The sequence below is a fragment of the Carassius gibelio genome, chromosome B14, assembly GCF_023724105.1.
Source record: "Carassius gibelio isolate Cgi1373 ecotype wild population from Czech Republic chromosome B14, carGib1.2-hapl.c, whole genome shotgun sequence".
Classification (NCBI taxonomy): domain Eukaryota; kingdom Metazoa; phylum Chordata; class Actinopteri; order Cypriniformes; family Cyprinidae; genus Carassius; species Carassius gibelio.
Window position 1 is genome coordinate 5,107,173 of NC_068409.1, and position 21,882 is coordinate 5,129,054.

General features: G+C 38.0%; 3 protein-coding genes across 9 annotated transcripts; 2 read left to right on the forward strand and 1 right to left on the reverse strand.

Annotated features, from left to right (window-relative positions):
* Nucleotides 1–177: 177 nt before the first annotated feature.
* Nucleotides 178–8,636, forward strand: LOC127971947 (germ cell nuclear acidic protein). 4 transcript variants are annotated; one of them, XM_052575283.1, is made up of 13 exons: nucleotides 178–340; nucleotides 1,087–1,229; nucleotides 1,319–1,487; nucleotides 1,544–1,634; nucleotides 1,897–1,946; nucleotides 2,029–2,095; nucleotides 2,175–2,251; nucleotides 2,691–3,047; nucleotides 4,881–5,046; nucleotides 5,142–5,286; nucleotides 6,865–7,000; nucleotides 7,076–7,280; nucleotides 8,130–8,636. In XM_052575283.1, exons 2-13 carry the CDS (start codon nucleotides 1,140–1,142, stop codon nucleotides 8,359–8,361), a joined length of 1,785 nt encoding a protein of 594 aa, XP_052431243.1. In that variant the 5' UTR covers nucleotides 178–340; nucleotides 1,087–1,139; the 3' UTR covers nucleotides 8,362–8,636. The 4 variants fall into 4 exon arrangements, with proteins under 4 accessions (XP_052431243.1, XP_052431244.1, XP_052431245.1 ...); XM_052575284.1 differs by having other exon boundaries at nucleotides 2,041–2,095; XM_052575285.1 differs by having other exon boundaries at nucleotides 1,568–1,634.
* Nucleotides 8,637–9,032: 396 nt separating this feature from the next.
* LOC127971949 (centrin-2) lies at nucleotides 9,033–11,296 on the reverse strand. Of its 3 annotated transcripts, none has more exons than XM_052575287.1 (5): nucleotides 11,142–11,296; nucleotides 10,456–10,614; nucleotides 10,154–10,282; nucleotides 9,931–10,068; nucleotides 9,033–9,830 (listed from the first exon to the last, which is right to left on the reverse strand). In XM_052575287.1, exons 1-5 carry the CDS (start codon nucleotides 11,262–11,264, stop codon nucleotides 9,741–9,743), a joined length of 639 nt encoding a protein of 212 aa, XP_052431247.1. In that variant the 5' UTR covers nucleotides 11,265–11,296; the 3' UTR covers nucleotides 9,033–9,740. The 3 variants fall into 3 exon arrangements, with proteins under 3 accessions (XP_052431247.1, XP_052431248.1, XP_052431250.1); XM_052575288.1 differs by lacking the exon at nucleotides 11,142–11,296 and adding an exon at nucleotides 10,746–11,135; XM_052575290.1 differs by lacking the exon at nucleotides 11,142–11,296 and adding an exon at nucleotides 11,008–11,127.
* Nucleotides 11,297–12,709: 1,413 nt separating this feature from the next.
* LOC127971059 (sterol-4-alpha-carboxylate 3-dehydrogenase, decarboxylating-like) lies at nucleotides 12,710–19,972 on the forward strand. 2 transcript variants are annotated; one of them, XM_052573817.1, is made up of 8 exons: nucleotides 12,710–12,819; nucleotides 13,038–13,087; nucleotides 13,422–13,583; nucleotides 13,656–13,802; nucleotides 14,350–14,478; nucleotides 14,570–14,712; nucleotides 17,960–18,062; nucleotides 19,400–19,972. In XM_052573817.1, the coding sequence occupies exons 1-8, from the start codon at nucleotides 12,756–12,758 to the stop codon at nucleotides 19,730–19,732; spliced, it is 1,131 nt and encodes a 376-aa protein (XP_052429777.1). In that variant the 5' UTR covers nucleotides 12,710–12,755; the 3' UTR covers nucleotides 19,733–19,972. The 2 variants fall into 2 exon arrangements, with proteins under 2 accessions (XP_052429777.1, XP_052429778.1); XM_052573818.1 differs by lacking the exon at nucleotides 13,656–13,802.
* Nucleotides 19,973–21,882: the final 1,910 nt, after the last annotated feature.

The following is a 21,882-nucleotide window of genomic DNA, read 5'->3' on the forward strand; positions in this document are numbered from 1 at the left end:
TATTGCTACCCATATGATTCCATAGTAGGATATAATCCACCTGACAGAGAATGAATACAAACGAAGAAGACATTCAATCTGTGGAGATCTCAGCAGAGGATGATTAAACATCACAGACAGCATCACCAGCTTTGCTTATTATTAACGACCAGATTGACTTTATTTCATATATGAACCAAATACCGAATATATTACTGTAACACCGGAAGTTGTGTTTCTCTCTCAGATGACAAGTTCCGGTTGGGGAAATTTGAACGCTGTTAGCAGCAGTCAATCGCTGGTGGTTTAAAGTTCTGCTTATTTGACTGAAGGAGCTGTATATCAAATTCAGTGTTACCAGGTATGTTGAACAAGCAAAACATTTGGGCTAAAGCTAAACTTCCGGTTATTAGCAAGTGCGTTTGTCATGTGTTCGCTTGTTTAGTTAGACGCCAGATATATAACTGTTAACCAGTTTAGGTTAGATATTCATTTTATTGCATGATTTGATGATCTATCATCATCATCATTTTGATATGATGAGTTATGTACTCATTAACAGTCAGGTGTATAAAGGTTAGTAACGTTACTACTGAAGAGTTTCGCTTCTGTCTTAATTAAACACTCATTAACAAACTAATCTAGGTCTCCAGGATTACTAGAACCCTCCAGATCAGACAGGATTGAAGTCTGTAGATTTTACACGTTAAGAAATGTTGTCAGTTGCATATTTTTAAAAAAATCTTAATCCTATAGTAACTGTATTATCTATTATTGGATTTATATTTAATTTTCTGGCAGTATTGTATTACAAACAGTCGTGCAGTTGAAGCATAATCTGTGTAAACTATGCAAACTAGCTTGATTTATTGCATTGTGTCCAGTTGTAATGTTTAGTTATTATAGTATATTGTTTTATAGTACTATAGTTTTTATAGATCTAAAATAGATTTTATTCTTTTTAATATTTTATTAATTTTAATCTGTTCTGATGTAAACCGATGAGAAGTCTCATGTATAACACCGATTCAGAACAAAACAATCCGAGTTGCGTTGGTTCAGTATGGCATTGTTTTCATTTGTAAATGCATTTAATGTTGTGGTCAGGCTTTGTTTCAGTGCTCAGGTGCTGGTCAGTAGTTTCTGGACTTCACTCGGCGATGGATCCCGGCACTGTGTCCCTGTTTCAGAGTGTCTCAGAGAAGCTGGGCTGGGACAGAGATGGTGGTCTGGATGAAGCTGAAGAGAAGGTGTAATGCTTATATTATACATGTACATCATTTACATCACAGTCCTCTCGAGAGGTCTCATCAGAGCCTGTCTCCTGCCGGTGTTTCAGTTGCGTAAGAGCTTGAAGAAGACCAGACGTCCAGCGCGGGGCAGTTATGAGTCCTCAAGCACAGATCTGGCACACAGACGACTGCTGACCGACACTGACTCGGGGAAAGAGAGTCTGTCTCGACAAAAACATGTGCTGTTGACCTCAGATGATGAGGACTTTGATAAATGTAAGGGACAGTTTGTGCTTGCGTGTATTCTTTAATTATTAACGATCATTTTTGAGTTTTGGGATGTTTTTCCTCACTAGTTCTTGCTGCAAAGGCTACCCCCAAATCTACATTTAAACCGTCTGCATCAGCTGCCCAGAAACTAAGGTCAGAATAGAGATTTTTAATTTATAGTTATTATGACAAACTGCTCTGAATCTCAGGGATAACTCTTGAACTTTTAGTTGAGTTGTGTGTCTTTAATTTTATTATATATATTATATATTATACTGGTGGTGGATGAGGAGGTACCCCTAACTATGTAAAGCACTTTGCCTAGAAAAGCGCTGTATAAATGTAAAGAATTATTATCAATGAAATCTAGTCCCTACATTAACATCTGACATGAACTAAATTTCCTCGCCCCCAGGGAACCAATTCCAGTTCTGTCTTCAGATAGTGATGATGAATTTGAAACATGTAAGTCCTTCATCGACGGCTTTTAAATCAGAAAACTGATTTTGAGAGATGTCCTAGTTCTCAACGTTTGTGTTTTTTCTAGTTTTAAATCAAGTGAAAACCCCGAAGACTAAAGTCCAGTCGCGGGCTGTGAGTAGCAGTGATGACTGGTCAGTTCTGGATTAATCAAGTTCTTCTGTACATCTCTTATTACCATCCATCATCAGTTTTTATACCCCCCCCCCCCAGTTTGAAACGCTTCATAGTGGACAGCATGTCGTCTGATGATGATTTCGTCATTGAGAGGAAGCCCTCCGTTCATAAAGGTATGATTATCTTTGAGTGTATCGCCATGAAATAAAATTGAAAATTGATTCTTTTTTTTTCTCGAGAATAGCATTATTTATTAAAATTGATTGTTTAGCTCACAGACTAAAACATGAAACAAAGTTTTCACAGCAGAAGGCTTGATTGTGTACAACAGGTTCATCAGCAAAGTGTAGGTTATGTTGATTATTTATATGACTTATAAGGCTAATATATGCGTAAGTAGACACTATACACATTGTTTAACAGAATGTTGCAACAATTTTTTTGAATTTCAGAATGTTTAGAACATTCCGTTTTCAAACACTTTATGTCTCCTAAGACCCCTATGCATTAGTATAAATGCACTAAACACACTTGATTGCTCTGATAGATCAAGGTGTGTGTCTTTTTTTGATGGAAAAGGGGTATGCAGCAAGTGATGTTGTTTCTGCACAGGGAAAGCCAAGACTGCTAGGACTCCTAAATCAGTTCAGAAGACTCAGAAACCGCCTCCATCTCTGTGTGATTCTCCTGTGTTCCTGAGCGACAGTGATGAGGACCGAGACGCTGTTATCAAGAGCACCTGGAGGACCAGACTCAGCCGTCCACCTTCTGAGGAGCATCACCCCACGAGCGCAGGCAGAGAGGAGGATGTAAAGCCTTGTGTGCTCCCGCCAGCAGTCTCTGTGACGACACGCAGTGGTCCAGACGACTCGTGCAGCTCTGAGGAAGAGTTCCAGTCCTTACTGGACCGGGTCAGACAGAACCAGATCCTGGGAGGCAGAACACATGCAAGCCCGAAGCCTCCTCCAGGTACAGCTCGCATGCTCTCAGTCTTGTTTGGGGGCCTAGATGTGGCAAAAGTGGGCAACACTGGCCATCTCAGGATTCACAAGCACATTTTTACAGCAAGTTTGTGTGCTGTATAAACACAAACACAGTTTACAAGGTGTTTGTTACATCATTGACACACAATCATGCATTCATTGTTTTTAATTTAGTAAAAGCAAATAAAGAGTGACATTTGCCAAGTATGATGACCCATACTCTGACTTGATGCTCTGCATTTAACCCATACAAGTGAACACACACACTGTGAGCACACACCCGGAGCAGTGGGCAGATAATGTTCTCATTCAGAGATCGGACCTATTATTAATCATTATATATATTAAATAAGGGGCAAAAGGAGTGGGATGCATGTACAAATCAGGGGGTTCACCAGATGTCACACAGCTCATACAAGACCTCCTCATGCATTGGTGCTTTACTGAATGCATGTTCTACAAGATTCCCCTTTCTGTCAAACATCGTTTAAAGGACTGTCCAGCTTTTAATGTATGAAAGTGAACTCACTTCAAGAGTTAAGTATAATTTTGTTCAGAAACAGTTTTAGAATTTTTATCATTTGTTAATGTAAATGGTAACCTAACTAGTTACCTATTAGCATGCATATTATTAAAATATTAGCCATTTATTAGTACTAATTAATCTTAATAACTAAACTAGCTGAAACAGGAAGAAATGCATTGGTGATTAAAATGAAAATGAGATCCTTAAAGATGCAGTTGATTTGATTACATGTGTGGGTTTTCAGATTGTGAGAATGAGTTGTGATAATCTCAGACGTATCAGTTGTAAATGCTAAACAAATCATCATATGGCATCAGTAGCTAATGATTTGATCAGATTTGCTAATGGAAAATCCTAATTATCTGTTAGTTTTTTGATGCCTGTGTAATGTAGGGTACAACGGGGCCAAAGGTCCACCTTAAGAAAAAATGTGCCATTCACAGCACCTAAAATGTATAGTTGAAGAAAAATATATGTTGTATTGAACATTAATGGAGAAACAGATTTAGTGTGAAAATAAATAAAGTAGTTTATTTTGTTTAAAAATCAATATAATTGTCTGAGGTGGCACACACAGGGTGAAAGGCACACGGTAATTAATACAAATACTTCAGCTAAAATTATGTATATATATGTATATAAATATATTTTAATAATGTCTAAGTTAATACTTGTTCAAAACAATCATTTTAGCAAAGTTTGTACTAATTTGTGCTTATTTTAAAAAATATGTTTTTTTTAATACATAAACTGTCATTCAAAAATTTTAATATGAAAAATACAGAAACAAAATCATTATAATTGAAGATTTTGAAAGTATTGGAGATCTAATAACAATTGAATATATATTTACAGTGGTAAGATTTATTAGTAATCATGTAATTATCTTTAAACTGAAAATCATAAAGACCTTTGTCTCAAAATATATCCATTGATTTTAGCAATTCTTAATTGCTACTTAAATCTACAACATTAAAAAAAAAAAATCCAATATTAGATCAAGCTAGCACAGGATCATCTTTTTACTGCTGCGTGCGATCGCTCAAAGATCAGACAAATATACACGTGCATCTTGAAAATCAGATGCTTTGGAAAGTGCTAGGCCACGTTTTTGTGCCATCTACCTCGGGGCACCTTTAGCCACATTGAACCCTGTATGTAAGGGGTTAGGGTTTACAATGACCCTATTGTAATGCTGTTGTTATTTTGGGTGCTGGTGAAAATATTGTGCCCAAATCTGAACTACAGAAAGGAGAACAGCTGATTTTCTGTGCACTTTCTCTCTCCATGTAGAGTCCACCGGTCGTCCTCCCTGTTTGTCCACACCGTCTGCTGTGGGTAAGAGAGCTACGAACCCTGTACCGGTTAAAGGGGCGTCCACAAGCCACACCCCGGTGCAGCAGACGCCCGGCAGCAGACCAGTGAGCCAGACCGAGCCCAGAGCTGTGTCCAGCAGCAGGTACTGTCCCGTCACCCCTCCGCTCCTCTCTGAAGACCCCACACACCCTGTCCGTGTGGATTGTGACGTTCATGTCCCGCTGTTGATTTTGTCAGACTGGTGGTGTGTAAAACTCCCGGCTGCTTCCTGCAGTCTCTGTCTGTTCCTGGATCGTCGTACAGTCGCAGCTTCAAACAGAAGAAAGAGGAGCTCACTAACAAACTCTTCCAGCTCTACAACAGCAGCGTGTTTGACAATAAGGTACAAGATTTGCAGTAAACTTTAGTGGTGTTTGTTGCTCAGGCAAGCATCTCTATTACAATTGCTGATATTTAGGTTTAGGATTTGTTCTAATGTATGATTTTTTTTTTTTTTTTTTTTTTTTTGGTGAAAAAAATCTTCCATTTACTTCCATTTAAAGAGGTCATATGATGCGATTTAAAGTTTTTCTTTCTCTTTGGAGTGTTACAAGCTGATTGTGAATACATAAGATCCCTGAAGTCACAAAGACTAAAGTCTTCAAACCAAAGAGATGTTCTTTATCAAAGTTAAGACTCTGCTACACCCTCCTAAAACGTCTTGTTTAAACACACCCACACATGTCTACATCACGATGTGAGAAGATTTGTGTAATGCCGCCCAAATGTTCACACAAAGAAAGAAGGTGTGGTCTCAGTAGACAGAGTGTTGAAGCAGCCATGTCAGGGAGATGTGTGTGTATCTAGGAGAAAGCAAAAGCACTTTATTTGATCTTCTGAAAGTAGATGCATTTAGGAATCCTTAAGATTACTTAAAACAGAACAGCAATGCATTTTATGGATGATCGTTTCGTGAACCTAGGAGAGGTGCTAATTCTGACTTTGCTAAGACAATCTGAAGTATGTTTTATTATTAGTTTTTCTCTGTTCCTCTTTGAAGAGTAGCGGCCCTAGTACTGAGCCTTGAGGTACTCCATACTGCACTTGTGATCGATATGATACATCTTCATTCACTGCTACGAACTGATGGCAGTCATACAAGTACGATTTAAACCATGCTAATGCACTTCCACTGATGCCAACAAAGTGTTCAAGTCTATGCAAAAGAATGTTGTGGTCAATTGTGTCAAACGCAGCACTAAGATCCAATAAAACTAATAGAGAGATACAACCACGATCAGATGATAAAAGCTTGTAACGCTAAGGAGAGCAGTCTCAGTACTATGATACGGTCTAAATCCTGACTGGAAATCCATTTTTCTCTAAAAAGGAATATAATTGTGAGGATACCACCTTTTCTAGTATCTTGGACAGAAAGGGAGATTCGAGATTGGTCTATAATTAACTAGTTCTTTGGGGTCAAGTTGTGGTTTTTTGATGAGAGGCTTAATAACAGCCAGTTTGAAGGTTTTGGGGACATATCCTAATGAGAAATGAGGAATTAATAATAGTCAGAAGAGGATCTATGACTTCTGGAAGTACCTCTTTTAGGATCTTAGATGATATAGGGTCTAACATATATGTTGTTGGTTTACACAAAATACTGATCTTTAAAAAACATCATATGACCACTTTTAAAGGGTTAGTTCAAACCCAAGTCTTTTTATTTTTTTTTATTTTTTTTCAAAACAGGGAATTTGCCTTTTTTTTTTTTTCTTACAACTGTCTTTTTTCTTCTTCTCAGAAATGTGAGATATAAACATGCAATTTTTCGTTTTTATTCTAGCAATTGTGAGTTTATTGAGGGCAAGTAAATCATGGGCTAATATTCATTTTTGTGTGAACTAACCCTTTAAGCCCGTTTCTGCCTCTGGGAGAACAAACAAAATAAAAGTAATTCAATATATATTCCCCCCCTCAGCTCCCGGCTGACCTGTCTGTCACGTGGAACAAGAAGATGCGCAAGACCGCAGGATACTGCATCTCGGGTCAGGAGCGTGGCTCTGGGGAGCGATACGCCCGCATCGAGCTCTCGGTCAAAGTTTGTGACTCCGCAGGTGCTTGTCATTACAGTTTTACAATCCTCCTCAGCTCCCCACACCCAGCGATAAACTCTGAGTTTCCAATTACAGATCGGTTACGAGATACGTTAGTGCATGAAATGTGTCACGCTGCCACATGGCTAATAAACAGCGTTCGTGACGGGCACGGGCCGTTCTGGAGACTGTATGCTCGTAAAGCGATGCTGGCTCATCCCGAGCTACCGATGGTGTCCCGCTGCCACAGCTACGACATAAACTACAAGTTCAACTATCAGTGTAACCGCTGCAAGAACACGTGAGTGCAGGACTGGCCCGCTACTGCCGGGCCTCACACCTAACATACAGCCACATTTACCAGTGTCTGGCGAGCTTTTACAGCCACAATCCAGGAAATTAAATAGATATCCATGCTGTCTAGATTTTTTTAGAATGCAAAAATGTATCTGTCGGAAACGTTATCAACCCTATCAAAAACTGTAGCATTTAACACAAGTACACAGATCTGTAGAACAAGTAGGATAGAGAACGAAATGCACAAACACTAGCAATGAAGAAGTCAAGAATATTTACATCTTTACTAATCATGCTAAAAACATCCATAAGAGCAGTAGACAAATTTATTATCTAAATAGCAATGATAGTTAATGAAAACTATAACAGTGATATGTATTGTTGCATGATTAATAAAATGTAATTTTATTTATAAAATTATCCACCTCAAACCTGTAGAAAAAAAACACACATTTTGATGCAATAAATATGGTATAATTTAACAGCATTCATCCCTTGAAAACGGAAAAAACATCTTTCTCAATCATCTCCATCGGTCTCTTTTAAAGTGTTTTTAACGTGTGTGTGTATATGAGTTGTATTTGAAGGGGTTAATATAGTTCTAGCACAACAGAAATAACTATTAATGCACTCTGGTGGTGTGTGTATATTTTTGTGTTGTTGTATTTTGTATTGTGTGTTTATTTTTGTTTAAACTGGTCACTGATCTAAACTGGTGTAACTGTGTTGATCTGAATTAATGTGAGACACACTTTGGGATGCAAGACAAATTTTAAAGGAAATTCCAACAATAAAGTGTAATTGAATGATGTGACATTCTGTCTCTAACAGTCAGTGTTTCTGTCCCTCACAGGATCGGCCGTCACTCCAAGTCCCTGGACACCACAAAGTTTGTGTGTGCTCTGTGCACTGGGCAGCTGGTGTTGTTGACCCCCTCAAAGCCGCGGGCGCCCACAGCCTTCGCCTCCTTCGTGAAGGAGAACTACGGCTCCGTGAGACAGGACCTGGCAGGACAGAGTCACGCCGAAGTGATGCGCAAACTGAGCGCAGACTTCTCCAGCAAAACCCGTCTCAGTCAGAGCTGAGTCACAGAGACCTCAGACCATCTCCACGGCTGCTTCGCTTTCTGTTCAGAGGAACCATCAACTTACTGCACATGTTCTTATACTGTGATACGGTTTTATTTATGGTTAAAGGATATATGAGGCATTTTCACATGTTTGTTTACTAAAGATCAACCTCTTACAGGCATCGTGTGTTCTTTTTTAAAAATTATATTTGTGTTTGTTCGCCAAATCAGCTTGTGTGTTTTAATTGTTTTTTTCCTTCAAAATAAACAACTGGGTTATTAAATTCTTCATTTTGTTTTCAATTTATTTTGTGCATGCTACTGATTCTCAAAATACACTACAGAACTTGTATTATTATTATAAATGTTGGAAACTTGTGCTGCTTAATGTTTTTTGTGAAAGCATTTACATTTACGGAAGAACGTGGTTTTAATTTATAATAATGTATAGGTTTTACTGTGGCTATCATGTCAAACCTATCCGTAATAAATGAATACAAGTATTAATTTCCTTCTAATGATATATCAATATATCTCAAGCACATGTGATGAGCAGATTTATTGCAGTTCAATTCCACTCAAAATGTTTTATCTCACTCTGCGTAAGAAGAGAAGAATTGTTTGTTATGCATTAGTCAATTTAAACTTGGGGAACCGAGAAAGGCAATAAATCACCAATCATCTCAATAACAGCTGCTCGATACAGTTTATTTTATTTTTAATAATACTTCAATAGCATCTCAAGTGTACTTCAATCAATACAAAGACGGTGCATAAAGAGACACAAAGGATAAATACAAGCACAGGATCACAGTATGCATTCACTAAAACTGCAGAAATCTCCTTCAAAGAAGCTGAGGCACAGAGAAACATGGCTGTTCAGAACTGAAACATAAGGCAGAAACCTAAAGTGTATTTATATATATATGAGTGATTTTGGGAAAGAAAGCAGTCGGTTTTTACTTTAGTGTTTTTTATAAGTATGTTTATACATATAAGAGTTTTGGCAGTGTTTTTATATTTTTATCAGGGGTCCATAAAAAATTAGTTGTCACAATCTACATGAAGCTTTTTTTTTATTATTTATTTTGAAATCTGTCTCTTAATCATTTGCTTTCTAAGTGAGATTTACCCATGTTATGACAAAGTCACAAAATATTTCAGTGCATGCATATATGACGCATTACCTACAAGCCTGTGCTACTGTTTATTTGGACTGATAAGTCTTGAGAATATAGAGTGTAAACAATCGACGGCAAAACCCACACGGATCTGAATCCACCGATGGGGCTGACAGGCATCACGGTTTTGGAATGGTGCGGTGCATAAAACATCCAAATCATAAAAAAATAAATAAAACAGAAATGAATATTTCACATGTGCTTCTGACAACATTCAGTACAAACTGGTTTTCTTCATGATGCGGAGAAACTCCTGCTGGTTAACTTCTCCATCACCGTCTCTGTCTGCTTCATCGATCATTTCCTAAACACATGAAAAATGGGGGTTTTCAAACTCAGGGGTTTTTGGAGAGAATCCATCTCCTCTCACAGATCACGAGCAGGTTTAGTGATTGCTCTTGTACCTGCAGCTCCTCGTCGGTCAGGTTTTCCCCCAGCTCTTTGGCCACTCGCTTTAGATTCCTGAAGGATATCTTTCCAGTCTCGTCATCGTCAAACAGCCGAAAGGCCTTAAGAATTTCTTCCTTGGAGTCCTTTTCAGCCTTAAGATTTCAAGACAGTAATACGACTGGAATAACTCCATTTTTCAATTCAATAAAAAAATACAATTTCGGAGTTCATTCTTACCATTTTTTGGGTCATCACTGTCATAAAATCACCAAAAGAGATCTTTCCAGTAGCATCCTTATCAACCTCTGCGATCATTTTCTTGATTTCCTCCTTTTTAGGCTCAAAGCCCAGCGCTCTCATGGCCACCTGGAGCAGAAATCTCACACAGTTTGACATTAGCACATCATAAACAGATCTGAAGATGCAGTCCAAAAGTCTGATTCGATTTTGCAGGTTATCCAACCATCATAAAGATTTGTATTGGGGTTTAGACCCCTCATGTAAACTGCTCAAGCTGTGTTCATGGTGTTACATCTCACCTTTAACTCCTTCACCTCAATAAAACCAGAAGCATCGGTGTCGAAGAGCTCAAACGCCTCTCGGATCTCCTGTTTTTGCTCTTCTGTCAGTTCAGACTTTAGATTGGCTTTCTTACGAGGAGCTACTGCCCCCAGAGAGGGTCTTTTGGGACTAGAGGCCTGTGTTATACAGAACAGAACAGAATAGAATAGAATAGAATAGAATAGAATAGAATAGAATAGAATAGAATAGAACAGAACAGAATGGAACCATAATAAAAACAAGAGCAGGTCAATGCAGTGCACATTACCATTTAAATGAAGAATACACGACATAACGCAAACATATATTAGACAGTCCGTGTAATCTATAAACTGAGCTGGGGTAATATTATTAGGCAGAATAGAGAATAAGCGGAAGATACATTTCTCTGCTTTTAAATACCACTAGCCTTTATTCAGCCGTGTTTGTAAATTCACTCCTAAATGCCCCGTTGACAGTTTTCTCTATTTGTATTTTTTCTATGAGGGAAAGACCGCTAGAAATAACGTGATTACGTAGATAACACCAACCTGGAAGAGAAATGTTCAGTGTAATGACAATTAAACGTTCGCTAAAAGAGAGTGACAGCATTTTAAATAAAATCACACGCAAAAAATGGAAACATAGCATAAATCGCGACATTGTGGCGTTCATCGTGACTTACCATCTTAACCTGGAGAAGAGTAGACCAGTGAAGCTCATGAATATTAATTACGTTCTGTGACGCTAGGTCAGTAGACCAAACCGATTGGATGAAAGGAAGACGTAGACCGAAAGCTTGGCTCATGAATAATAATTGAATCACGCTCCCAGACGCTACAGATAGCAGCTTCCGGGTAATCTAATTAATCAATAAGAATAAATAGGATTCGTAATGTCGTACAGAACGCTTCTTTAAACAACAAACTGCGATGATAAAGTAGTATCCAATTCATGTCTATTTTTATTCCAAAACTTGAGACTATATTATTTATTTTATTTTTAAACATAAACACGTATTACATCATAAACACTCATTTTTCGTCGCATCCATTTCTGATTGTATGGTATTTCTAGTTACACAGACAGTGGATAATAATAACAACTTCCCTTACTACCATGCTATCTTTATAGCCTTAGTCTTATATTTACCCATAGACATATATCCCAAGGCGACATCTAGCAGAAATAGCATAGCTGTCAACATTGAACATTGAAAATAAGGGACATTTCCCGGAATCCATCCCCAAAATAAGGGATTTTTTTTTTTTTACACGATTCTTATCCACAAACTTAAAAAAAAAAAAAAAAAAAAAAGCACTAATCATTAACAATCTAAAGAGTTTATAACTACACAATATATATTAAAGAATGACAGACCAATTGATATGTTAAAAGTGATTTATTTATGAACAAGGTAATATTAATAATAATTTAATATTAATAATAATTTCGTGCTGAGAAACGTCGTTTTTCCTGACAACGACTAATTTTGCAGTAGGCATAATTTGGACCTACATGGCTGCTTGTCAGGTAGTGGAAGGTGGACCCCCATTTACTCAAATATCGGCATAATTTTGGTTGGTGATTAATTCAGTGATTTTGGCATTCGGTGTCCTAATCCATCATCGCATATCACACTCATCTACTCTCTCGAAGTTCACTTCCCGCTACTTTTTCCCTCTTCCTCCCGCACGCTGGCGCCGCTGCAACATCTTCTTCTTCGATGGTAGCCTAAGCTACTGCCACCTGCTGTACTGGAGGTAAAGCAACCCAAGTGCAAGCCACTTCACAGACACAGATAGATGCGTGTTCTGAGTTAACACATAGTGTAAAATTACGGGATATTTTACGGGAAAATACTAAAACGGGAAGACAGCGGGAAAAGACCTAAAATACGTGAGAAACCCGGAAAAAACGGGAGGGTTGACAGCTATGGAAATAGAGTAGCATGGTTTTGGAATTCAGCCAATCATTTTGTTATTTACGTTTTGTTGTTTGCATATCTCATAAAGGTCTATCTTAAATTTTACTATAATATCCCAAATAAATAAACTCACCAAAAATTAAAATCACATAAAGGGGCGTACACATAAACTGTATAAAAAGCTTTTACTGTCTATGATAAAAAGGCGTACATATAGACATTGTGATGTCACGGTGATGTGAGTTCGTTTTACTGATTGGCTGGCGTAGTGGCGCTCTTTGACGTAGCCCTTCTCTCATTGGTTAGACTCACTTGTCAGGTTGATTCCTGATAGTTGGCTCGACCAATCAGAGCTCCCTCCGCTCTCTGCCCATGGCTCAGCGTCTTTCCTTCGTAATCAATTATCACTGCTGTAGCCCTAGTGTGAGATATACAGGTGAGTGCTGCTTAACTGAACTTTACAGTAAAAAAACAAAAACAAACTATTTATATATTGTGCTTCGAACGTAACTAGACCGAAAAAGTAAATTTGGTTTCAGTGAACAGTTCATTCAGATTAAAAGCTAACATTTTAGAAAATACTGTGCGGCAAATAGTTTATAGTCACATGGTTTTGAACTCTAGCTATTATTAATATTGTTTATTAATCTGTAGACTGCTGTCGGGAGCTGAGAGATCCACACATGGCGACTCGTATGAGAGCAGTGAGTAACGTTATAGTAGTTACACTTAAAACACCTGCATGGATTCGCGCATGCGCAGTATTGTGACAACATATTAATATCAATGCACTTTTGATTTCCATTTAAATTTCCACAGTTTCCATACTGTGCATTTATACATATGCAGTGCACACTGGTCACAACGCATCCCATTACCTTTTTTACATTTTTTTTTTGTCTTTTGTGCATGCTTGTATTTTCTGCCCCATGTTTATCAGTGTTAAAAGCTCTACATGGTTTGTAGATATGTTCTTCTGCCAGACAAGGGACAGTGAGCATAACTCCAGCTTGTTTTGATGTTGTTGAACACCTGTAGAGCAGCAAGCGCTGTGCTGTCATCGGAGGATCTGGGTTTTTGGGCAGGCACCTCGTGGAGCGTCTGGTGGACAGAGGATACACCGTGAATGTGTTTGATATCAGACAGGCCTATGATCTTCCAGGAGTGCTGTTTCACCGAGGGGACCTGTGTGACAGACAGGTGAGGACTGTTCGGTTTAGATCAGGCAGAATCAGTTACCCTTCCTTACTATCCTCCTGATGTCTTGTTCAGGCCGTGCTGGGGGCTTTGAGAGAAGTGTCTGTAGTGTTTCACTGTGCTTCACCTGCTCCAGCCAGCGATGACCGCGCTCTGTTTCACAGGGTTAATATCGATGGGACACGGACTGTCATACAGGCCTGTCTCGAGGCAGGAGTACAGGTACCAATCATGTGTGTCAGCCGATGGGACAATAAATACACACTACTATTCAAAACCTCAAAGTCATGGACATTAAATAAATAAAAGGACACTTATTCTACAAGGATGGGTTCAAATGATCGATCGTTTACGCAGCACAACTGTTTTCAACACTGATAATAATCAGAAATGTTACTTGAGCAGCAAATCAGCATTGAAGACTGGGAGTAATGGTAATAATAAAGTGTACTAATATCTCCGCAATATTACTGTATTTTTGATTAAATAAATGTAACCACAATAAACAAGTGACTACTTTTAACTGAATATATAAAATATATATAATGAAAAAAAAAAAGAAAAAACCTTCAACTTGTTATTCGTTAATGGTTTTGGAATGTAAGTTCCTTCATACTAAAGTATTTTCATGCATTTAATTGATACATTTAACACTGTTAAACTTTTAAACAATATTCATCAAGGGTTTTCTGCTTCATCTCTGTTCAGCGAGGGATTTATAATGATCTTCTGTGCTAATTGAGAATATTCCTTCATGGTGTTTTTGCAGAAGTTGATATTGACCAGCAGCGCTAGTGTGGTGTTTGAAGGAACTGACATCATGAACGGGAGCGAGGATCTGCCTTACGCAAAAAAGCCAATTGATTACTATACGGAGACTAAAATCCAGCAGGAAAAGGTGGGTGTGAATCATATCATGTCCCTCTCTTCTGCTATCTTCTCAGATGAATGTAAATGATGTGCATTACAATCATCGCTCTCCGTTCCAGCTGGTGTTGGAGGCCTGCAGTAAAGACAAGGGTTTCCTCACTGTCGCTATTCGACCCCATGGCATCTTTGGGCCCCGGGACCCTCAGTTAGTGCCCATCCTGGTTGACACAGCCCGCAGAGGAAAGATGAAGTTCATCATCGGGTGAGCGACCGTGCCATTCTGCTACAGAGGTCTAGAACAGAGCTGCAGAGACTCGTTTGATCCACAAGGTGACGCTCTGTTACAGGAAACACTGTCTGAAGTGCCATTTAGTCATTTAGCAGACGCTTTGGATGAAAGCTACTTACAAATGAAGCAATCAAAATCAACAAAAGAGCAATGATAAGCAAGCAAGGCTCAGTATGCAGTACACGTAACAAGACTTTTATAAAATGTTAATTATATAATAAAAAGAAAACAGATAGAATAGAAAAAAAAAGCACAAGCTAGTTTTAGAGGCCATTTTTTTTGCTTTTTGTTAATTATATAATAAATACAAGAAAACAAATAGAATACAAAAAGAATAGAGAAGCTAGTGTTATTTTAGTATTTTATTTTTTAAGAAAACAAGCAGTTAGTAAATGAATAGAGTGCAATTCTACGTTTATTTTTAGTAAAGAGATGTGTTTTTTGCTGGTTGGACAGGTCATTGCACCGGGAGGTAATATTAGTCAACACAGAAGGAGAAATAACTGACAATATCAATAAAGAATATTGTTCTCAGAGTCAAAAAACAACAAAAGGTTCCCAGAGTATTGCACCAGAACCCAACTGAACCGTTATTACCTACTGTAGATGTGTTTTCTTACCCAGTGACGTTATGAAGAAGAGCAGTAAGTGTTCAGAACAGTGACAGAGCTACCCTTGAGTCTGGTGGATGATTTCCAAATGGATGTAATCTATTCAATTATAATAATAATACATTTGTGACCCTAGCTGTGGAAACTCAGCTGAAGTTTACTGTTATCTGTCTACATGAAATCATACTTCATAAGATAAAGGACATTCTGTAAAAAATGTAGCCTTGATGTCTTTAAAGGGTTAAAAATGAAAATTAGGCAGTTTTTTATTCAGCCCCGAGGCATCCTATATTAAAAATAGTCTCTGATCTTTCAAGCTCTATCATTGCAGTCAGTGATTATTATTGCATGCATCGGTCCAAAAGAAGTTAAATAAAAAGCGCCCTTCCATAAAAAAGTGTCTCACATAAAAAATATTCATATTCAAAACATTGTTTTGTTTTGATCTCTGCGCTGTGTTTCCGTGTGCATCACTTCTGAGCAGCGCATGCACAAAGCTGACTCCATCAATATGCTCCCGGACCTGCTTCCTCACAACAGTGAGTGCAAGCTAGATTCAAGGGATTATTAAATTTGAAAGATGAAAGTCTTATACACTCAGGATGCATTTGAGGTGAGTAAAACACAGCATAATTTGCATTTTCAGGTGAACTAACCCTTTAATATAGACTGAGTAAGGCCATGTCAAAAATTTAAATCATAGTGAAATTAATGTTTGAAATTAAAACTTTAATGCTTGTTGTTATATCTCATCATTAGATTTAGAGACTTAAGCCTAGATTTCTTAGACAGGGTTAAAAATGATTAAATGCCTGTTTCCATGTTCAGCTTCTGTAGGTTTAAACCAGAAACTTGTCAGAATGATGATTCGTCTTCAGTTTCTGTTAGTCCCACACACACAGTGTTTGTGGAGTTAAATTTCAAAAAAAGTGTAACCTGATATCAATTATTTGATCCTTTAAAAAGTATTATTGAAACGAAGTGTTGATATAGAGCGGAAACATCTGAGCGAGGCGTGTTTGAAGCATCACGACAGCACAGGTACAGTGTTGGATCTGCTGAATTCATGTGTCTTTTGTGCAAAGAAAGAGGAGCACATAAAAGCTAACAGACATTGTCCAAAAAAGTCCAAACAGTAATTCATATGATGTTTATACTGTCATAATGCTTGACAGAAACTAGCACCTTTTAATGTTTGTTAATCAGAGTTGTTTAAGAGTTGTTTTGTTATGTTCTGTACTGAACCACAGTACGGTTGTGATTTGGAAAATGTGAATCTGGCAGTGCTCCGTGTCCGATCTCTTACTGTTATGGATATGTTGCTTTGAGACGTATGGGCTTCTCAGTGGTTGATCCTGATGCCAGTAGAGAAAGCTGGAGGCTTGTACAGGTGAATTAAAGTGTTATATAAACTGAAGTCATATTTTTTTATTTATTTTGTACTTTTTGCTAGAGACATAACTCAGATTATTCATTGATAATACTACTGTTGGTAAACTGTGTAGCTGACTCGAGGGAGAGCATCTCTGCTGATCCAAAAAGCTCAACAAGAGCGTACTTAACCAGAGTAGTCCAGGATTCGTTAATTTGCTCTTAACCCTCTGGGCCTCTTCGTTCAGGGGTCACACTGTGTTCCTGTGCTGGTCAAAAGTGACCGAAGCCTTGAAATGTAACTTTTTTTATTTCCAGGAAAATCAGTCTAATTTATTTTTGTTTAACAAATACATTTTTTATTATTATTTAGAATTTTGAGAGGATTTTATGATACTATGCAATATTTATACAATTATAATGAGCATTTTTTCCATTAGAATTACTATATTTCTATTGATTTAATTATGTATTTCTTCTTTTTAAATACTTTTTTCATGTTGGAACAGTAAATTGCTGTGCTCTTTTGTTCTGCACAGTGGCTGATTAGTAGTTTGTACAGCCAGAAGATTCTCTGAGATGTCATGTTTGTTAGTTTTGTTTTTTTTCATTGATTTCCTTTGTCTGTCATTTTTGACTGTGACTGTTTTTTTTTTAGCTTTTAACATATCTGAATCATGTTCATGATTTTTTTGGTGTGTGTTCACATAGCTAATGTGACAAAAGTCACCAAGTGTCATCTCATTCCAATGAATCCACAATTTAAAACATTTTGATATACAAATTTTTTTTTCGGTCAAAAATGACCAAAGAGGCCCATAGGGTTAAATGTGTTTTGACTAAAAGTACTTTTTTTTTTTTTTCTACCAATCCTTTTGCTTCAATGCACAGTTGTCCAGTCCTGCTCTTGGAAGGCGTCTTGGCTCTAGCCCCAGTGAAACACACCTCAATCAGCCAATCAAGGCCTTTAGGGTTCGAGTTAGAGCTGAGTTCTGCAGGACGTGGCCATCCAGGAGCAGGACTGGACTCCTCTGTTTTAATGGCAGCATTCAAGGTGGCATGAACAAAACCTGCTGATCATGTCCTGCAGCATGTTTTGAGAATGATCCAGAAAGCATCTTGATCAGTGACACAGTGCACCATCTAGAATCGGTTCATTGTTTGTTGGATGTCCTTGTTTTAAATTAGAAATTGAATCTGAAAATCAAGTGCTGTCTAATTCTTGATTTGCTCTTTAGAGATGGATCCAATCTGGTGGACTTCACCTTCGTGGAGAATGTAGTTCATGGGCATATTTTAGCAGCTGAACACCTCAAGGCTGATTCTCCGCTCTGCGGTCAGGTATGGAATGTGTGTGAAAGAGTTTGAGAGAAACTGAATGAGTGAGAGATGTTTCTAGACGTGCATTCGTAGATCCCACGTGTGTGTGTGTGTGTGTGTGTGTGTGTGATGTGTACACAATCCACTTGAATGATGCATCACGTTTTGGTTTCCCATTTCCAGGGAAATACATTAATATCAGAAACACTCAAATCTGTGATAGGAGTTTGCGGTCACATCCTTAGAGACCTTGAGTTTTGTCATCTAATTATTCAGTTTTGGAAAATTGAAAACTGCTTTAGAAAATGTGTTAAAAAGTCAAAAGCTGTTTTTTGTAAGATGTGAGATGGCCAATAGGAGCTTGGCACAGTTGGGTTAGTGTTTTTTCATCTAAGCCAGCCAAAACTGTCAGTATCCACAAACCTCAGGAGCTAAAGCCATTAAGTAATGGTTCATTGAACATTAGAGAGCAAAAATGCTGCCGCAAGCCTTGCCAGCAACCTTGACATAGCAGCACTTTCTCTGTTTGAAAATGTGTTCATTAAACTCCCAGATCCCCTGCAGTTGCTTCACACCCCCCAGTTTGAGATGCATTGACTTCATGCACTTCATGTTGTTAATAACAGTGAATGGAATATCTCTCTGTTTATATCAATATGGTACAAGATTATTATACTTAAATTAGTGCTGTCAAATGATTAATTGCATGCAAAATAAGTTTTTGTTCACATAATATATGTGTGTGCACTGTGTATATTTATTATGTTTATAGAAACACACATACAGTATATATTTAGAAAATATTTATAGGTGTATATTTATATTCATATAATTTCTATTATATAAAAATATATTTAATATATAAACAACACTTTTTTTCTTAAAAATATGCATGCATGTGTGTATTCATATATACATAATAAATCTAAACAGTCCACTCATATGTTATGTAAACAGACACTTTTGGATGCACTAATTTAAATCAATGTAATAAACGAGATGGGTCAAAAGTAGTCTGATTATATGACCTATAAATGTGTAATATACACTTTTTGTCATGTAATTTGGAATCAGTAATGGATTATAATTTGTGAGTAATTAGCCAGCTCTGCTCTGCCGATAAGATTTCACTTCAAGTTTAATTTGGCTTTTAAACCATTTAAACCAGTGTCTCAAACTCAGCTCCTGGAGGGCCCCAGCTCTACATCACACCTGCTGCTTGGACGTTACCTTGATTAGCTGGATCAGGTGTGTTTGATTGGGGTTGGAGCAAAACTCCTCCAGGAATTGAGTTTGAGACCAATGATTTAAACCAAGCTGAAGCAAACGTTTCACTTTCAGTGTTCTCATATTAACAGGCTTACCACATAACCAACGACGAGCCGGTGCGTTTCTGGGACTTCATGTCACAGATTCTGGAGGGTCTGGGCTACAGTGCTCCTCGATACCACCTGCCCTACACACTGGTGTATGGGATAGCCCTGCTGCTGTGGCTGATGACTGTGCTGCTGCGGCCGCTGATCCAGATCAAGCCCACCTTCACCCCTATGAGAGTCGCTCTGGCTGGCACCCACCACTACTACAGCTGCACTCGGGCCAAGAAAGACATGGGTTACCAGCCCCTGGTGCCTTTACAAGAGGCAATAGTGCGCACTGTGGAGAGCTACCCACATCTGCGGAAGGGAGCGTAACGCCAAAGTCAAGATGGAGAGTGATGGACAGATTACTGTTTGCTGAACTGCAATATGAGCCTTGCATGTATCTGTTGGATCACCATTGTTTACTAGGCACTATTAGCAATGCACTTAATCATTCCTATTCTAGATGCACCTTTTTATCAGGATGTAACGTCATGCACAGGGTTTATGGAACCGCTGTTCAGTTTTTCGAAACTTTGCAGTATACATTTCAAATAAATTTTTCTAACGGTGTCATGTTACTTTTTTTGGAGACTTTAAATGAAATGGAATTCACTTCCCGTTTTACTTATGTAATGTGACGTTTTGCACACACAGTCGAAGTCAAAAGTTCAGAATGCAGAATCTCTGCAGAATCTCCATAATGTTCATTGTTTTACCAAAATAGGAGGGATCATACAAACATTTTGAATTTGAAGATCAGGGTAAATTTTACTTTGGTCTCTTTGTATCATCTTTAGCTTCTGCAGTGCAGTACTAAATGAAAAAATATGATATTTAGACAGAATTAAAAAATAAAAATAAAATCTTCATTCTGTTCAAAAGTTTTCACACCCTTAATGCAGTGTTTATCCTTCTAGAGAATCAGTGAGTGTTTGAATTTTCTGTAATAGTTGCATATGAGTTCCCCGGTTGTCCTCCGTGTGAAAAGATGGATCTCAAAATCAAAGGGTCATTGTTGGAAAGAGTTTAAATACACACAAATGCTGGAAAACCAAAGAATTAGTGGGAGCTGAAGGATTTTTCTGAAGAACAGCAGGCAGTTTAACTGTTCAGGACATACAAGGGACTTACAAACAACTATCAAAAAAACAAAAAACAGCTGTGGATCATTTAGGCAACAGCACAGTATTAAGAATGAAGGGGATGAAAACTTTTGAACGGGGTCATTTTTGTAAAGTCAACTATTGTTTTTTCTTGTGTACTGTATGTAAACAACTTGTATGTGAAATATCTAATACAGGTTACTACCAAATAGCACGCATTTTGTGTGATCCCTCATTTTGGAAAAATAATTTCTTCAAAGTGTATGTAAACTTTTTACTTTATATTTATGTAATTTAAGATTTAATTTGCAAAAATTAAAAACAAATCTGCCTTCATTTACTCTCTGCCCTCATGTTTTCATCAAAAAACTATAAGAAACATTCCATTCCACCAAAGCACTGATGCCACAAAAAGACAGTGTAAACAATCCATATGAATTCATGGTTTATGAATATGGATTGACATGTTTATAAATAGGCATTGACCATGCCTTTAACACGGGGAAGTGTTGAAATTTTAGATGTGCAGATTTTCAATGAACAATGACCAAAAGTGAAGAGAGAATAAGTGAGAATATCATCAATTATGCTCTTAAGATGAACAAACGTTTTATGACTTTGGAATCACATGAGTGTGAGTAAATGGTGACAGAATTTTCACAGATTATTCTATTAGGGAAAAGGAAAGATTTTTATTTTTTTTTGCAGTACAATTAAATTTACCTTGCTATCAGTTACTGCATTAAGTATTTGTAATTAAAGGGGGGGTGAAATGCTATTTCATGCATACTGAGTTTTTTACACCGTTAAAGAGTTGGATTCCCATGCTAAACATGGACAAAGTTTCAAAAATTAAGTTGTACATTTGAAGGAGTATTTCTGTTCCCAAAATACTCCTTCCGGTTTGTCACAAGTTTCGGAAAGTTTTTTTCGAGTATGGCTCTGTGTGACGTTAGATGGAGCGGAATTTCCTTATATGGGTCCTGAGGCACTTCTCCCGGAAGAGCGCGCGCTCCCGTATAGCAGCGCACTGAGAGCAGAGGCATTCACCGATCAGAGCGAGAGCGTTGCGGTCACGATAGTGTGTTGGAACCACAGGCGGTGAGTAAAACTGCTTCAAATATCTCTGCCTCCTTGTTAGTGCGTCCGCCTCCCATTGGAGACCCGGGTTCGAGCCCCGCTCGGAGCGAGTCGTTGCTGCTGCTGCTCTCGTTCACTTTCAGCCTCGGGATCTGATTCTGGATCATAAATAAACGGCTGAATCTGACTGTAAGCCATGGTTTGTTTTGGATGATGGTTTTTCCCTCACGATAATGTCACAGCTTCCAAACGCTCTCAACGCAAAAGCCTACTGGCGCTCGTGATTCTTTAGCTCCG

Excerpts from the sequence above, each read along its gene's own strand:
- LOC127971947 (XM_052575283.1), top strand. The coding sequence starts at position 1,140 with ATGGATCCCGGCACTGTGTCCCTGTTTCAGAGTGTCTCAGAGAAGCTG. Across the intron at positions 5,047-5,141 it reads AGAGCTGTGTCCAGCAGCAG|ACTGGTGGTGTGTAAAACTC; the intron begins GTACTGTCCCGT and ends TGATTTTGTCAG. Across the intron at positions 7,001-7,075 it reads CAAAGTTTGTGACTCCGCAG|ATCGGTTACGAGATACGTTA; the intron begins GTGCTTGTCATT and ends TTCCAATTACAG.
- LOC127971949 (XM_052575287.1), bottom strand. The coding sequence starts at position 11,264 with ATGAGCCAAGCTTTCGGTCTACGTCTTCCTTTCATCCAATCGGTTTGG. Across the intron at positions 10,283-10,455 it reads TTGAGGTGAAGGAGTTAAAG|GTGGCCATGAGAGCGCTGGG; the intron begins GTGAGATGTAAC and ends TTTCTGCTCCAG. Across the intron at positions 9,831-9,930 it reads TGACCGACGAGGAGCTGCAG|GAAATGATCGATGAAGCAGA; the intron begins GTACAAGAGCAA and ends TCATGTGTTTAG.
- LOC127971059 (XM_052573817.1), top strand. The coding sequence starts at position 12,756 with ATGGCTCAGCGTCTTTCCTTCGTAATCAATTATCACTGCTGTAGCCCT. Across the intron at positions 13,584-13,655 it reads GGGACCTGTGTGACAGACAG|GCCGTGCTGGGGGCTTTGAG; the intron begins GTGAGGACTGTT and ends TGTCTTGTTCAG. Across the intron at positions 14,479-14,569 it reads CTAAAATCCAGCAGGAAAAG|CTGGTGTTGGAGGCCTGCAG; the intron begins GTGGGTGTGAAT and ends TCTCCGTTCCAG.